This window comes from Balaenoptera acutorostrata, chromosome 14 (genome assembly GCF_949987535.1).
Source record: "Balaenoptera acutorostrata chromosome 14, mBalAcu1.1, whole genome shotgun sequence".
In the NCBI taxonomy this organism is placed as follows: domain Eukaryota; kingdom Metazoa; phylum Chordata; class Mammalia; order Artiodactyla; family Balaenopteridae; genus Balaenoptera; species Balaenoptera acutorostrata.
In genome coordinates this window covers 22,992,378-23,009,920 of record NC_080077.1, presented here as the reverse complement: position 1 = coordinate 23,009,920, position 17,543 = coordinate 22,992,378, and the positions used below count along the sequence as shown (strand labels likewise).

Here is a 17,543-nt window from a genome sequence, read left to right as displayed (position 1 = left end):
TGGATTGATCCCTTGATCATTATGTAGTGTCCTTCTTTGTCTCTTGTAATAGTCTTTATTTTAAAGTCTGTTTTGTGTGATATGAGAATTGCTGCTCCAGCTTTCTTTTGATTTCCATTTGCATGGAATATCTTTTTCCATCCCCTCACTTTCAGTCTGTATGTTCACTAGGTCTGAAATGGGTCTCTTGTAGACAGCATATATACAGGTCTTGTTTTTGTATCCATTGAGCCAGTCTGTGTCTTTTGGTTGGAGCATTTAATCCATTTAAACTTAAGGTAATTACCGATATCTATGTTCCTATTACCATTTTCTTAATTTTGGGGGGTTTGTTATTGTAGGTCTTTTCCTTCTCTTGTGTTTCCTGCCTAGAGAAGTTCCTTTAGCATTTGTTGTAAAGCTGGTTTGGTGGTGCTGAATTCTCTTAGCTTTTGCTTGCTGTAAAGGTTTTAATTTCTCCATCGAATCTGAATGAGGTCCTTGCTGGGTAGAGTAATCTTGGTTGTAGGTTTTTCCCTTTCTTCACTCTAAATATGTCCTGCCACACCCTTCTGGCTTGCAGAGTTTCTGCTGAAAGATCAGCTGTTAACTTTATGGGGATTCCCTTGTATGTTATTTGTTGCTTTTCTCTTGCTGCTTTTAATATTTTTTCTTTGTATTTAATTTTTGATAGTTTGAGTAATATGTGTCTGGCATGTTTCTCTTTGGGTTTATCATATATGGTACTCTCTGCACTTCCTGGATTTGATTGACTATCTCCTTTCCCATGTTAGGGAAGTTTTTGAGTATAATCTCTTCAAATATTTTCTCAGACCATTTCTTTTTCTCCTTCTTCTGGGACCCCTATAATTCGAATGTTGATACATTTAATTTTGTCCCAGAGGTCTCTGAGACTGTCCTCAATTCTTTTCATTCTTTTTTCTTTATTCTGCTCCCTGGCAGTTATTTCCACCATTTTATCTTCCAGCACACTTATCCGTTCTTCTGCCTCAGTTATTCTGCTGTTCATTCCTTCTAGAGTATTTTCAATTTCAGTTATTGTGTTGTTCATCACTGTTTGTTTGCTCTTTAGTTCTTCTAGATCCTTGTTAAATGTTTCTTGTATTTTCTCCATTCTGTTTCCCAGATTTTGGGTCATGTTTACTATGATTACTCTGAATTCTTTTTCAGATAGGTTGCCTAATTCATCTTCATTTATTTGGTCTTGTAGGTTTTTACGTTGCTTCTTCATCTGCAACATATTTTTTTGTCGTTTCCATTTAAAAAAAATTTTTTTTTGATGGGCGGGGCTTTATTCCTGTCTTACTGGTTGTTTGGCCTGAGGCATCCAGCACTGGAGTTTGCAGGCAGTTGGATAGAGCTGGGTCTTGGTGCTGAGAGGAGGACCTCTGGGAGGCCTTACTCCGATTATTATTCCCTGGGATCTGAGGTTCTCTGTTAGTCCAGTGTGTTGGACTTGGAGCTCCCACCACAGGAGCTCGGGCCTGACCTCCAGCCTGGGAACGAAGATCCCGCAAGCTGCGTGGCACAGCAAAAAAAGAAAGAAAAAGAAAGAAAGGAAAAAAAGAGCAGTACGATATCAAATAATGAAAACAAAATAAAATTAGAAAGATAAAAATATTAGGAAAAATAAAAATATAATTGAAACAGCCGCAACAGGGTAAAATAAAACCACAACAGAAGAAAAAAGGGGGGGTGGGGGGAAAAAGCCAAAGGGAGAGAACAATAACAAACTATAAAGAATAAAATAAATTTAGAAAAATAAAATCTTTATTAGGAAAAATAGAAATGTAAATGAATCAACAACAGTGAATCCACAAGGTAAAACAGAACCCCAGTCTAAAAGAGGAAAAAAAAAGCCTTTGTATGGGGCAGAATTTAGGCGGGTGTGGAACTTAGGCAGGGGCGGGGTTTAGGGTGGGGCGAGGCCTAGGCGGGTGGGGGGGTGATGTTTGAGTGTGGGGCGGGGCCTAGGCTCAGGACCCAGCTGGAAAAGTCCCTGGGGACGGGGCCTCTGCTTAGGACCTGCAGGGAAGGGGAGAGGCAGCATGTCCAACGGAGGGCCTCTGGAGTGTGGAGTTCAGGAGTTTGGAGGTAGAGCCTGGGTGAGGATGTGGGAGTGGGGCTTGGGCTCTGCACGGCAGGAGGTTGGCTCTGAGGGCAGAGGATTAGGCCTGAGAGCCCAGCAGGCTCCCCGGTAGCTAAGTGGACAGGGAAAGCACTGGCCCTGTTCCCTTCTGTTCCTCCAGGCCCCCCCGCCGTACCCCCCAGGGTCTCCCCCGTCCCCACGGGACCCCTAACCATGTGTGGGTCACTGGGTTTAGGAACTCCTCCCTTCCCCCAGCCACCCCTCGGGGTGCTGGTTCCAGAGGTCCAGCCTTTACTTTTGCTCCCCCTTCCCTCCCTCCCACTCCCTCAGGACCCGCAGGGCTGGAGGGGGCCTCAGTGGGCAGAGGACAGGCCCAGGATCTCCGCAGGCTCCTGCGGGCCCAAGTGGGCAGGGGAAACCTGGCCACACTCCCTTTTGATCCTCTGCCCTCCCAGTGGTTCCCCAGTTTCCCCTTTCGGGAGTGGGATCCCTTCCCCTCCCCCAGCCCCCCCCAGGGGCACCAGTCCCGCCCACCTCCACTTCTCCCCCTTCACTCCCCCCCACGCCCCCACGTCCTACCCGGTCGCTGGGGGTTCCTCCCGTCCCCTTAGGTGTCCGTGGTCCTCCATGGGTGCCTGGTACGTGCCTTAGTTGTGCTTCCTTTTTTTTAATGTTCCTTCCTATTTCTGTGCCAAAGAAAGGGTATTTAATAGCAAGTTAATGAACACTTAAAATCATTTTGTGAATCAAGAACAGTGTCACTGTTGGGGTAGGACATTGACCTTACAAAAAGATTGCCTAAGGTTTATTGCTCAGACAGTGTATCTTAGGGCAGAGTTGTGGTATAGGCCCATATACATATATTTTATATGTAGGCATACTGTGTGTATATATGAGAGGGAAAATATGCTTGTAGTGTAGGAGGGTTGTAATAGGTTGAACCAAACAAAGTGTCTTTTTGTACAACAAAAGCGATAAAATATTAGTAGTTTCGTGTGTTCAAACTAATAGACTCCTGCTCAGAATATCCGCACATAAAGATAGATATCAGGAGGTAGTCTTCTATTTCTGTTAGGAAGTTTTCTGGCATGAACAGTTCATTTTGATCCATTTAAATCTGGCATGAGCCTTATTTTTTTTTTTCACTCTCTTATGTTCTTCAGAGTGGGACATAAAACTAAAAACCTTGGAACTGCTTTAGGGCATCAGGTGTACATTCTTATAGACTTAGCATTTAAATAATTATCATAGCTATTTCATAAACTTATTCTAACAGAGCTATATTAGATATTGCTATCCCTAATTTACAAACTAAAGAAATTAAGCAGTTATTCCCAAAAAATACACATAGAAACATACCTAATAAGTGGCAGTACTAGAATTTGAATCCAAGTCTTTTGGATTTCATGTTTTTGGCACCTCCCTTCTGTTTCCCTTCCAAGGAACTAAAGTTCTATCAAATCAAAACCTACATTTCTCATAATATTTTTCCTCTTAAGGTTGGCTTGAGATATGGGAATCTCCTCTTTGCTGGCAGATTTTTTTTTCTATTATATTTAAAACAGTAAAAAAAAAAAAATAGTTCATAGTTGCCTAATAGAAAGTGAAATAACAGTTTTAGTTTATAAATATAGCAGATGTTTCCCCTTTTACTCACTTTAAGAATGATTTACTTTCTCTCATATAAAGGTCCAGGATGCACTTTTATCAAAGGGAAATCCTTAAGATAGCTGAAAAGAATAGTATGTACTAATATACAGTTTTTAGTTCTTCCACAGAAAAGCAGAGGGTGCAAGGAAGGCGGGGATAGTGATTGTTTGAACAGCCAAGTGTTTACCTCTTTGTGCTTTTACCACTGTGTAATATCAGATAGAGGCAATACAGCCTATGGTTTTTTCTTTCTCTTGAAACATGCTTTTCACAGTCTGTAAATATTGAAGATGTCAGTAATAAATCTAAATAGATTAAAAGAGTTATTTTAGAATTAATGCTAGCCTTTTAATTATAAATGCAGCTCACCTCATAAGTAAATCAAAAACTTAGCTCTTTTATTGTTGTTCTTTTAAGTGACAGAAGTACTGCATTTGAATTCTGCTCTACAGCTTTCAAAGTGGTTTATATTCTGGCCTAACCATTTCTATCAGTGCTATTTTTCCATGATTATTCTGAGGTTTATTTAACCCAATCTTCTTACATTTGCTTACAGTGTTCCTCGTAGTTAGCATGTCTTTCTCTTTCTCTGCCTCTTCAAATGCTACTGACCTTCAGGGTTCTGTTTAATACTTTTTACAACATCTTCTAGAGTTTTCTAACTAACACCCATTTCTCCCTTTTCAGAATCCCCACACCACATAGTCAGTAGAACAATTTAGTACTTAATTAGAAATCATGTAGCATTTAATTCTTGAATATATATTAATCTCATCAAATAGCCTGTGTAACAACCATCTGCTAAAAAATTAACCAGAAGTTACTTGCTAGCATTTCTTTTTGTTAAGTAATAGAAAGAAAGAAATTTCTAACACAGTTCTGCTTTCCCCCAGGAATGTTTTTATGGTGACATCATTCCAACATACTGTAGTCCAGGGGGCTGCAACCCATTCACAAATTGACAATTGAAATCTTTCCAAATCAAGAAAGAAGGAAAAACAACTAGATTTGGGCATTTCAAAAAATAAATAACATAAACTAAAAACCATTTTTACTGATTTAACAGATATTTATGCACTTAGTTGAACCTGTATGCTAGGCCCCCGTGGGAACATGTCATGATGGCTGCCAAGAACATAGGCCTTGGTCCCTGGGCGTGGAAACAAATGAGAAGCAACATCTTCTGACTGCTGCATGAGGCGTGTTGAGCAGCCTGTGCTGTCAGTTCAAGTCTTGGTTGAATGACTGTGACCAGAGTTCTTAATAAAATGCAGATTACCTGTGTTTTTTTTTTAATATCTCTCAAGTAAAATTTTACTACATAACTAAATTATCTCTCTGTAAATTCTGTTTTGTTCTTGTTAAGTAATATTACCTACTTAATTAATCATCTGGAGATGTACAAATAAGCATTTAAAAATTAATGCAGGAGGCTGACCAAAGAAAGTATGCCTTCTCCATAGAGAAAAGGGTTTGTTAGGAGAATTTTAATTCAGGCAGAAGCACAAATTACTTAGTGAGGAATGGCACTGATATCCAGATTGTCTGTGAGACGGTTGTCAACTTATCCTTTTTTCTAAAGATCTGTGTGAAGAATATATATAGTCACCTACCTGTGTTTTTATGCTCAGCTGCTTCAAATCACTGGACTTCACCAGGTAGTCTCAAGAGCCCTCTCAAATCTTGCATTCTAACTTTAAAAAATATATGTTATGTAAATTATGTGCCTTTGAAAGTTCAAGTTTTCTGGGGAGAATTACGTCATATGTTTATAGTTTAATATATTTTGTAAGCATTTATCAAAATCAAGCAAAAGATAGTCATTGAATTGGTCAGTTTAAGTTTGTATGTCTCCTGACTTTGCAGTTATACTTCTGTAATTTTTTCCTGTAAATATATTCATGCATATACATGTTTACAGTGTATAAAAATATTCATGTAGTATTAGCTATAGCAACAAAAGTTTGGAAAGAACCTAAATGTTCGTCAGTAATGGATAGCATTATAAATTGTGGTTCATGCATGGAATGGAACACTATGTAGCCATTAAAAAGAACAAGGAGGATTAGGGACTTCCCTGGTGGTCCATTGTTGAAGACTTTGCCTTGCAATGCAGGGGGTGCAGGTTCAATCCCTGGTCGGGGAGCTAAGATGCCACATGCCTCACGGCCAAAAAACCAAAACATAAAACAGAAGCAGTATTTTAACAAATTCAATAAAGATTTAAAAAATGGTGCATATCAAAAAAAAAAAAAGGCGGATTTAAATATATTTAATCTGGAATTATTGCTAAGGCATATTAAGTGAAAAATGCACAGAATAGTACAGTATGCAGACATATTACCATTGGCAAAACATACATACCAAATAATGCGTTCTCCATAGAGAGAGGAGTTTGTCCGGAGGGTTTTGATTTAGGCTAGAACACAAATTTCTTAGCAAAGTACATTTATTTCCTTGCACACACACACACGCTCACACTGGCCTGGACACACACATGTTTGTATGTGCATAGAAGGGTATCCTAAAACTAATGATAGCCCTCAAGTGACCTGGAATAGGAATGAGAGGCAGGCTTTTCACCCTTTTTTTTCCTCTCTCTCTTTTTCTTTTTTTTTTTTTTTTACTATTTAAAATTTGTACTTGACTTTTCATCCATACCCCTTTGTACTTTAAAAATTTTTGTTAGTTCAATTTTTAATTTAAAAAGTAAGATTTTCATGACTTAATAGCACCAAGCCTGTAAAGTGAAACTAGTTTGTCCTAAGACAAAATTAAATGAGCTAAAATAGTATATATTTAAACCATTTTTTTTCCTTTGGATAGGGATTGAGAAGATCCTTCACAGTCAAGACTTCATAGCTGCAGAACATATTTCAGAACTTCAGTCAACCTTTGTGAAACCATAGCTCTAGAACTCTCATTTGCTATGTATCCGTGACCCTGAAAACGTCACAATTTGTTTTCTCCCTCTCTTCTGTCCCCTTCTTCTTGTCCTAGTGTCTATCCTACTTTACCTTTACTACAGATTACCTATTCAGATTTAACCTCTTAGCTTAGGGCAGAAGAATCCTGTTTTCTGTTTGAGTCCATTAATCAAGAGTAATCAACTTTTCCTGTTCATTTGCTTTCTTGTTAATTGAATCACCTAAGTCTCTTTTGGGAAGTTTCAACAATTTGTGTTAATTTTTTAGATGATTAATAATCTTCAACTATAGTATATTACTTAGCATTAGTCAAGAATGCTAGTTATCCACTGAATGTGACAGTCATGACAAGTTCTAATAGGAAGTCAAAACTAATTGCTTATTGGATATATAAAAATATTATCTTAAAAACATATAAACTGGAAAACTGGAATATATAATTTGTAATTTCATTCATAGTGATGAAATGGGACTCATCCCATAAGTTAAACTAAATCATAATTATATCCCACCTTATCCCCAAAATTAATTATTTATTTAAGAAATTAAAAGGTAGGAAGGGAGTCAGTTACTTCGACAGATATTAGGTAAGCTTTACTTGAGAAGCAACTTGAAGTATTAGGCATGATAGCAAATGCAAAATACATGGTAAGAAATGTGTGGCCAATACATGTGTGTAAACACTCAAAATGTATTTTTCTGCATATTTCCTGTAGCAGCCTCCACCATCAAATAAGTATATCAAATTTCAGTTCATTAAGGTTTCAAGAAAGTAATTAAGTGAAGTAATGAAATTCCTCCATGATCCTTTGAGCGCTTTCCTAGAATGTAACTGAGAGGTGTAACACTTTTATACCCATTTATGGTTTTCTGATTTGCAGGTGTAACAAGTAACACTATCCAGCCTACTCCACAGACTATTCCGGCCATTGATCCTGCACTTTTCAATACAGTTTCCCAGGGTAAGTCAGCTGTTTTTTGAGATATAGTGTTTCTGCTGTTTGGGGGCATTGTTTTGTACTTTTATCTTAGGAGTTCAGTCTATTTGAATGTCTAGGTAATTTGAAACACATTTCTTTGAACGCCTTTATAAACACTAGATTCTCCAGTAAACCAAGATTGTTTCTTATTATCAAAAATACCTAAATCCAAAGGCATTCTCTTTTTTTTTTTAATCTTTTCAACTTCTTTTTTTTTCCCCCACTTGGTTGTTCTGTTTGTTTAATTTGGTCTTTCTTATTCAGAGTTTTCTTCATATGTCTGATGAGATTAGTCCTTTTATATTTAGAATGAAGATGTTGATTGATTATTTTCAGTAGATGTTATTGAATTTCCCCCGATACTATGTCTGCAGGTCTGTTTCCCACTTGATTTTTCTGTTCTTCCCTGTGAGTGGGAACAGGCCATTCAGCTTCCTCCTGCATCTCAGCCGTGGATGAGGAGATCTTTTCTTGGAGGGGGATGGAAAAGGGTGTACCACACATACCTTGTCAGTCCTAGCTCTGTCCAGGAAGTTAATTCCACAGTATTAGAGAGACATTCTCTATCTTTTTTGCCTAAGGTCTCATGTGAGAGATGGGAAGCCATTAAGGCTGAGGGTGTGCAGGTATGCAGAGGTTGATAGAGGGGGGAAGGATGTGAAACTAGTGCAGATAATTGTTTTAGACTGACTCAGTAAAGATCCCCCCGGTCCCACTCATACAGCTAGACCCTCTCAAGTTTCTCTGGATAGGCTCCCCAGTTGCCTCCTATATTACATGTTCTGAGTTGGGATTTTTTTTTGACACTGTTTTATCTAACAGCATACCTTCACTTAATTTCTACTTTTCTAGAAGTTTCTTTAAATCTCTTGTCAATTATCCTTTCCAGTTTTTACACTCTTTTCTCTTCTCTGCTTTTCCTTCAATTTTAGAATTTATTTCCTTTTGTTTTACCTTATCATTTTAATATAGTTTCAGAAGGAAAAATAGTCAATTATGTATGCTTAGTCTACCATCTAGAACTAGAACCCTGGAATTCTTTACCCAACCAAACTGTCAGGTGTGAAGGCAAAATAAATATTATTAAATATGTAAGGATTCTGAAGTTTTGCCTACCATACACCATTTCTAAGGAAGTTATCAGAAGTTACTCCATCAAGAAAAGAATGATAACCAAGAAAAGAAATATGAGATATAAGAAATGGTGAAATTAATCTTAGGTCGCCTAAAGAAAAATTCCATTGACAGCTTTTCCATAGGCTTGAAAAGCAATTGCTCTAAAATTAGAACAGAAAATCAGAGCTCCCCTCCTTTAAGAAAAATCAAGCGGATTCCATGCAATATATAGAATAAGAAGCTGTAGAATGGGAAAGAAATGGATAAGAAGCTGTAGAATTCCTTTCCCAAGAATAACGAAAAGATCCAAGAAAACATTTTAAATCGTACAAGTAGTTTCAAGTAAGAAGCAAACTGAAATATGCCATGATTTTGAGCAATAATGGAATTATGAAATATAAGAAAAGGGATTTTGTTTGACTTGGACACAAGGAACATTCTCCTTGAAATGGCATAGGCTTATCACAAACAGAATGCTTTATTCAGGGCAGAATATAAATCAACACTGACAAGTGAAGGTAGAGAGATATTTCTGGAAGTTGAAAGGTGGAATAAAAGAAAGCTGTTATTAGGACGAGTGTCCAAAAGTGAAATGTTGCGATTTTTTTCTAGAGTTGATGGAATGAGAAATAGAAGACAAAAGTAAGCAACTAAGAAATTTAAAAGCACTAAGAAATTTAGAAGGAGATAGGGTAGGAGAGGAGGAAAGTGAGATAAATTCTTTACCTTTCATAGCAGAGTGTCAGTAGATAAAGCCTAAAAACTGATAGATCAAGAAATGGTGGTATAAGCTTATCAACTGGGGTTAGGGAAGTAACCTAGAGAAAACAAAAAATAGAAATAATTCAAAAGTGAAGTGGGGAGGGACAAGGTAGATGACTTATTCAAATGTATGAGTTACATTAAGTTTATTCTACTTTTCCTGGTTTTATTAAAAGCAGATAAGTTATAAAACCTAAAATCAAGAGCTGCAATGGCCTTTGAATCCTGAAAGGCCTAGTTTACGAGTATGGGTATGTTTCATGGGGGAACATAGTGCTAAGGTAAGAAGAGTAAAGAAACTATAATAAACTAGCAAATTACCCAAGAACATAGTGGAAAATGTCTATTAGTAGACAGATAACCTGCCCAGCAAATACTATATTCCTCTGTTAAACTTGTTTTCCAGATTCCTCTCTATAGTCCCATGTACCTGTAAAAGCTCTCCCTAAAATATGATGTGAAAATATCTGAAGCAGACTAGACAGAATGGTGAAACAGAATAAAGAATCCAGAAATCAGGCCACACAGTATGGGAATTAAAATAATGACAAAGTGGCATTTGGATCAGTGTGGCAAGAAAAAAAAACATCAAAACTGATGTTAGAAAAAATATATATAAGATACTATCCCCCAAGTCCTGTATCTCATTTGGTTGTATCTTAACAGGTGGGACTAATGAAAAGTAATAAATTGCATACAGCAAAAGATTTCCTCTCCCCATTATATTGTTAAAATGCAACTAATAGACCAGGAGGAAATCAATACTTAAAAAAATAAAGAATTACTGTTCAGAGCATATATAAAGAGCTCCTGCAAATAAATAAAACTTAACTCAATAGGAAAAAAAAAACAGAGAAATAAACATAGGGAATAACTCTTGTATGCTGTTGGTGGGAATATAAATTGGTAAAGCCTTCTTCAGTAGCATTCTGTCACTGTCAGAATTGCAAATGTTTTTTTGACTCAGCTGTTCCACTTTTGGGAATCTATCTTAGAGAAATATTTAGACATGAGCACAAAATGTATTTACAAGGATATTTTATTTCAGCATCACTTGTATTAGTATAAAACAATTTTAAGTGTCTATTAATGAGAAATTATGGTCCATCTGTCCTATGGAATACTGTGCACATATTTTAAAAGGTTAAATACTTTTGTAATGAATTTGTGGCTCACTCTGAAGAGGAGAATAGAATTGGGAAGAAGGTAGGTATTTGAAGTACAGTATTTACTTTTTTAACTTGTATATACCTGATAGTATTAGAGTGTGAATAACAACTTACCTCTTAAAGGTTTTTTAAAAATTAAATGGAATATATGAAAAATATTTAGCATGGTTCGTGACATAATAATATTCTGCCTCTAATCATTACTATTGCTGTTGCCATTATTAAGTGATGTGTCCTGGCGATGCCTGGATTTAAGGGATCAGTACTGTACTTTATATTTACCTCCAAGATTTACTGCAGGGAATCAGATGATTCCCATATGATTTTGCCTATGCCTTCCATTCAAGTCAGAGGATAATTGAGTACACTAGGATCCGATTATCCAAGGTCCTTCCCATGAATTTCTAGTTAAGTAGGAAAAAATCTCTAAAGACCCATTTTGGAAATATTTACAATTAAGTATTCTATCTTCTGTCAAGATTAGATAAATCAACCTTGGAAATAGATGCTTCTAGCAACTGAGCATGCAGGGATTTCTCTTTATACCAAATAATGTTACCTTTGATCCAATGCTGACCCAGGCTTTTTCCCCCGGAATAGAAAACTTAACTGATGGCTCTACCTCTCCTCTGCCCGGTTCTTGTCCTGCCCTGTGAAGGGGAGAAGCAGCTCTGTGATAAAGACAGTCTTCTTGAAGGCATCTGGAACTTATGAGCACAGATTTAAAAAAAGAGATATTATATTAAATTAGACAACCTCTCTAATTCTTTTTTTTTTTTTTTTTTTTACAGTTGGATTAGCTGTATGTGATCTTTCTTTCTTTTTTTTTTCTTTTTTTTTCTAATTCTTTAAACACCTTTTAGGTCCACAGTGTGCTCTCTCTGGTTCTGATTATGGCTTCTGGTAAATTTTAATGATAGAAAAAAAACCAGCTTTCATTTAGGTGCATTAAGTAATAGTTACTATTTTGAATATAAAATCAGATAAACTGAAATTGAACAGTTGTTCTCTTCCTGAAATGTGTTTTCCTTTGTTATGTCTTTTTCACTTTCTCTATTTAGTTTTTAAATGCTAATTTAAAAGAATCCTAACTAGGAAGCAGATTTTATTTTTATTTAATATAAAATTTTAATTCATGCGTTTTATTATTAATGACTTATAGATAATATTTTTAAAGGAAAGAAAGCTTGAAATATTACAAAATAGCAAAAGTAACTATTTGACATGGCTTTTTAAGTTCTTTATATATTTATATATATATTATATATTTATATAGAATATTTTTATATATTCTACATAAATATATATTTACTTATAAATATTTATGTATTTAATTGGTAAAAATAAATCTTAACATCTATATAAATCTGTAAATTACATTTTGCATCTAAATCTGTAAGTTGGTTATCATCTAGTTATTACATTTTATAAGATAGTTACATAATTTGTCATACATGCTGTAAGCTATATATTATGTATCTGTAATTATAGTTTTCTGCTAAGATATTTTAATCACATTTTATAAATATTGAAATTGTTATTCCATGAAAAAAAAATGCAATATTTGTGTTTTTAAATAGTTTTATCATTAGTAGATAAGTTTAGTTTATAAAAACTAAAATAGTAATGGAGTTCTTACTACTGTACACATTTATATTTTATTAATAAATAAGTGGTATGTCAGCAAAACAGTGTTAAAACTGATGCTGTAAAAAATAAAATTAGTCCTGAGCATTAGGGCTTTCCTCCAGCAAGTCCAGTAAATTCTGGATAGATGTCTTACATATTTAAACATTGCCTGGAGATAGAAGAATAGACTATTAAAGCACAAAATGAGTAGTATTAAGGTAAACTTAATTTTCAAAGAAGTCTCACTCACCTAGATAATATGTCTCACTCACCTAGATAATAGTATACATCTAGGTGACTAGACCCTCTCAATATACTTTGAAAAAACATTGATGAATCTTTCAAAAAAAAATAAGCAGAAGTGTGCCTGACTAAATTGTCAAAAGAACTGCAGGACAATTGTTTTTTAGGTTTAATGGGTAACAAATGCCAAGTCACTAAAATACTAAAAATAGAACTGTGGAGAAACTGTTTTTTGTTTTTTAAATATATAATTACATTTTACTAGTTTATTCATTTGTATTTCTTACTTTTAAGCAAGACCAGAATTCAGGGAAATTAAAATAAGTTCTGTTAAAATTGGAATGTGTAATCTCTGATTCACAACAGTAAGGGCCAACTCTTAATATAAGCTTTAATAATATTAATTCAACAAATATTTGAAGGCTTTGTATGTGTAACACACTGGGCTAGTTACTATATGTAGTTGTATAAGTGCATTATCTTAAAATCTGAAATTTAATTAATGTTTAAATCTATGTGAACTTTTATTCCTTTTAAAATGTGGGAAAGAATTTAAAGTACAGACAGCTTTTTTATATTCCTTTGTTGAAGTTATTCAGCACTTACACTGGGCTAGAAGCTTTAGGATACATTGTTTCAGTATCCTTTTTTGAAAATTTTTAGAAAATAATAACTTGGATAAGAATTTAGTATCAGAGTACCTGGAATTGCTACATACTTTGAAGTCCTTGCCTAGGGAATGTCAGAGTTTTCATTTTATGCTGTACTATCTGGCAAAATTAAAAGCAACTAAAAAAAGTAATTGTATTTATAACTACAAGCTTATAAACAGGATCGATATGTATTATATGTTCATTTAGAAACAGAATCGAAATATATTATCTTTTCGTTATGTTGTATGCCCCCAGCCTTCTGACCAGTTCTCCTTAGAATCCTCATAAAAATTTCTAAAGAAAATGGTATTTATTTCCAAAGGTAAGACACAAAGTCAGTTTTTAATTTCACCTTTAGAAATATATATTCAAGTATATTCAAATCTTAGATTAAATGAAATGTTTTCAGTGTGTTTTTTTTACCCGAATTATTTAGTTGGGCTCTATCCATATTAATCATATGTGTAACTAGAAAACTTGCTGGAATAAATTTTGGACAAATAATTGGTAAGGGTCGTTTACATGTTTAATTGTGTAGTTTAATGATATATCTTAGTTAAACCTTAGAGTTTTGTATATGGACAGCACAAAAATGCAAACTATTTTCATGCTTAAAAAAAGTTAGATGACTTATGTAACTTTTTAACATAAAGTTTGTTATTTAATTTTTTTTTGAGTTATATTTATATTCTAGTTCAAATGAGGGTTGAATGGTTTAGTCTGTGTGTATTTATTGTTCCATGAAAAGAGAGGCTCAGCAATTCTAACATGCACACCAAAGCTATTTTCCTTGTTTTATACAGAATATAATTTTTTTGCAGTTGATTTGCCAAAATATAAAGGCTTCCAGTTTATGACTTCTGGTAGGAAAATCTTGCTCATATAAGTTGTTATGTATTGACATCTGTATGGTTTATATTAGTAATTTAAAAATTTTAAAGCATAAAGAAACTTTATTCAAATACAACTGGGGATTGGGGGAAAAAACCTTCCATTTTTTAATATAACCTTAAACATTTTCTATAATCTTGAATATAAGCATTTACCTAGCCTAAAAGAACGCTTCCTATATTCTTTGTAAATATCTTAATTACTCTGTTTTTCTTTTAGGAGATATCCGACTAACACCAGAGGACTTTGCTAGAGCTCAGAAATACTGCAAATACGCTGGCAGTGCTTTGCAGTATGAAGATGTCAGCACTGCAGTGCAGAATCTACAGAAGGCCCTCAAGTTACTGACTACAGGCAGAGAATGAAGCCTTTGTACAACATCCATGCATTTTTGGCTTAAAGAACTAACAGTCCACTACTCTATCTTCAGCCTATCAGGAGCATATTTTAAGGAAGACTTCAGTTCCATTGACTATAACAATGGAATCTGTGTCTGTGTATCAGATTCCTGTTGAAGCATTCATCAGCAGCCTCAACCAGTTTTCATTGTCCATTTAGTGGATTCAGTAGTCTCTGGGTAGATAGGGCTGATGTGAGCAAGGTCCTAAAAATGCCCATTTGAACCCTGCTTGTTCAAAAAATGAAAACACACTTCTACAAAATGTATTGGGAATTAGCTTTGTATCTTAATCTACATAAATTAAGGAATTTTTTAAACTATAATTTGGACAAACAGACCACATTACTTTGCTATAAAATTCTAAATTTAACTTTTAATAAAGATTGCCAGAATATTCTAGAGATGTTTTTGTTTTCCTCAGGACTTCTGAAACAGATACAAACATCCTAAACTGTTAGTTGAATCTGAAAGAGATTATGTTCAAGTTTCAATTTATATTCATGTTAAATATAGCTACATTAAAAGTTAAAATGTTCATGGAAGGAAATGTAATAAGGTAAAGAGGTAGAATCAGTTTTAGACGTAAGAGTAATGTTGGTTGCTCAACTGTTTTCCCTTATTGACGCTTAAGGTGAATTGGTATTTGCTTCCTAAGCAGTTTGACTGCATGTATTAGAGAATGAAAACAAGACATTTGTAATAATGCCTGGAAACTTGGTGCTTTGAGTTAAGGTTCTCCTCTGCTGCTATGGAATGGATTCCATAGAGTGTATAGTTATGAATGATGCAGAAGATTATAAAAACATAGACTCTCAGTTGTTAAGTTTATAAGTTATGTGGGAATTATGGACTTACTATGTCACCTGCATTTGTGCTGTTTAAAAAATAAATACAAGGATTCTTTTAACTAATTCAGTTTATCACAGAGCCAAATGTCTGTTTTGCATGCTAAAATTGTCAGTTTTCTAAAGTCATTATTTTTAGTTATAAGGATATAAAGAGAGAGAGAGAAATTTGGCAGATTTACCTGAAATTATCTGCTCCATTTCATTCATTCCACTAATATTGGGAATCTTTTAACATAGGGGTCAGCAAACTATGGTCCATGGGCTGGCCATTTGTGTAAATAAAGTTTTATTGAAACCAAATAATATCGATTTATTTATGTTTCGTGTTTGGTTGCTTTCCACGACGGCAGAATTATATGGCCTGCATGTCTAAAATATGTACTACTTGGCCCTTTAAGGAAAAGTTTGCTGACCCCTGTTCTGACAGTCTGTTTGAAAGAAAATGAATCATTATCTCATAATCTCTTATGTCTTTCTATTTTTCTTTGCATAAGTGTAACGTTATTTACATAGAGTTCGATAGAATGAATATTGACAGAATAAACTGTTCTAAATTATTGCAAAAACAAGCCCCCCAAAAACATGCCTCCTGAAAAACATTTTCATATCTTTCACAGCTGAATTCTTAAAACATTTGCAGGGTTCAACATTTGCATCTGGAATTCCAGGACTCTGATATAGTTCTATAGATGTTTATTGAAATCAAAAAATGACTAGGGTGATCTTTCATGTTATAAAAGGTAAATGTAAAATACAGTTCAGCAAATTTTAATTCAAATCCTAACATGTCTGGCCACTAGGAAGAAAACTGTCATCTCTCATTTCACACCCTACCTGTTGCTCCCAGTTGGGAGAGCACATGGAGGGGAGAAGATGCCGTGGAAACCATGGAGTCCACTGAGAAGTGAGCTGTGATGTAGCAGCCCTTACCTGTAAAGTGGAGGGGACACCACTGGCCACCTCAGAGTTTGTTATGAGCACTAAGTTAGGTACTACACATGAAGTGCTCAGCAAGTAGTAGCATTCCATAAATGTTTATTGTTATTAATGTTACAATAATAATGTAAATTGTTAATCATTTGTTTTCTGACTATCGGGAAATCCCAGTTGTTTCTGTGGCCCATTACTTTAAAATGCTTTCTTGCATGAAGGGATTGAACTATAAAGATTTTTTAGCTTTGTACTTCCGCATATAAAATCTGACAGGAGAAAGTTAGAAATTTTCTGATGTAACACTAGGGTAAATAGTTTTCAATTGGTCAGTCAACATGTATTTATTGAGCAGCTACTATGTGCCTGGTATCCTCATCCTTTGCATGAGGGAACAGCAGAAAACAAAAAAAAATCCCTGCCTCATAGAGCTTTATTCTAATGGGGAGGAAACACAAACTTAATAAAAAGTATATCATATATTCTATTCAACCAGTGGTTTTGAACATGTAATTGTTAGAAATGTAAATCTCAGACCCTACCCCAGTCCCACCCAATCAGAAATTCTAAGGGTGGGGCCCAGCCTTCTGAGTTTTAAGAAACACTTTACAAAACACATCTTGTAATCTGGTGGTCCCCTGAGTCTGAGTGGTTTAGCCCTACTCCCTTCGGAAAGATTGAGAGTCTGGGAGGAAGATTCGCCTGAAGTGTGCCCGGACACCCAGCATCAGCGTCACGTGGGATGGGAATCACACTTCAGGAACTTCTGTATTAGACAGTGATAAATGCTCTGGAGAAAACCGCAGTATGGGATAGGAAATGCTTGGGTGTGTGTGGGCCTGTGCACGTTTAAATAGGATGGGATAAGCCTCACTGAGGTGACAGTTGAGTGAAAAGGGAAAGGGAGGAAGAGTATTCATGGCAGAGGGAGGTCGACAGAGGAGGGAAGAGGGGATAAGTGAGGAAGGCTGGTGAAGGAGCGAGAAGCTCAGGATTACACAGGCTTTTTGTAAAACACTTAGCTTTTCCTCTGAGCAAGATAGGGAGCTACTCAAAGGTTTTGAACAAAAGAGTAGCCTGATACAACTTTTAAAAGGATCATGTTGGCTACTGTGTTGAGACAAGACCATAAGGTGGGCAAGGGTGGAAGCTAGGAGAGGAGTTAAAAAGAGTATTGCAACAATTCAAGGTGCAATGTTATGATGGCTTAGATCAGGAGTAGAAGTGGAGGTTATACAGTGTAATGGGTTTCTGTA

At 35.4% G+C, this 17,543-nt stretch overlaps 1 protein-coding gene across 3 annotated transcripts in view; it reads left to right on the top strand.

Moving 5' to 3' along the window:
• Positions 1-15,420, top strand: part of VTA1 (vesicle trafficking 1) — an 80,784-nt gene extending 65,364 nt beyond the window's left edge. For all 3 annotated transcript variants that reach the window (XM_007171312.2, XM_007171310.3, XM_057527856.1), the window contains 2 exons: positions 7,548-7,628; positions 14,329-15,420. In XM_007171312.2, the coding sequence (XP_007171374.2) occupies positions 7,548-7,628; positions 14,329-14,474 (227 nt within the window). In that variant the 3' untranslated portion in view covers positions 14,475-15,420. The remainder of the gene's footprint in view (positions 1-7,547; positions 7,629-14,328) is intronic.
• Positions 15,421-17,543: the final 2,123 nt, after the last annotated feature.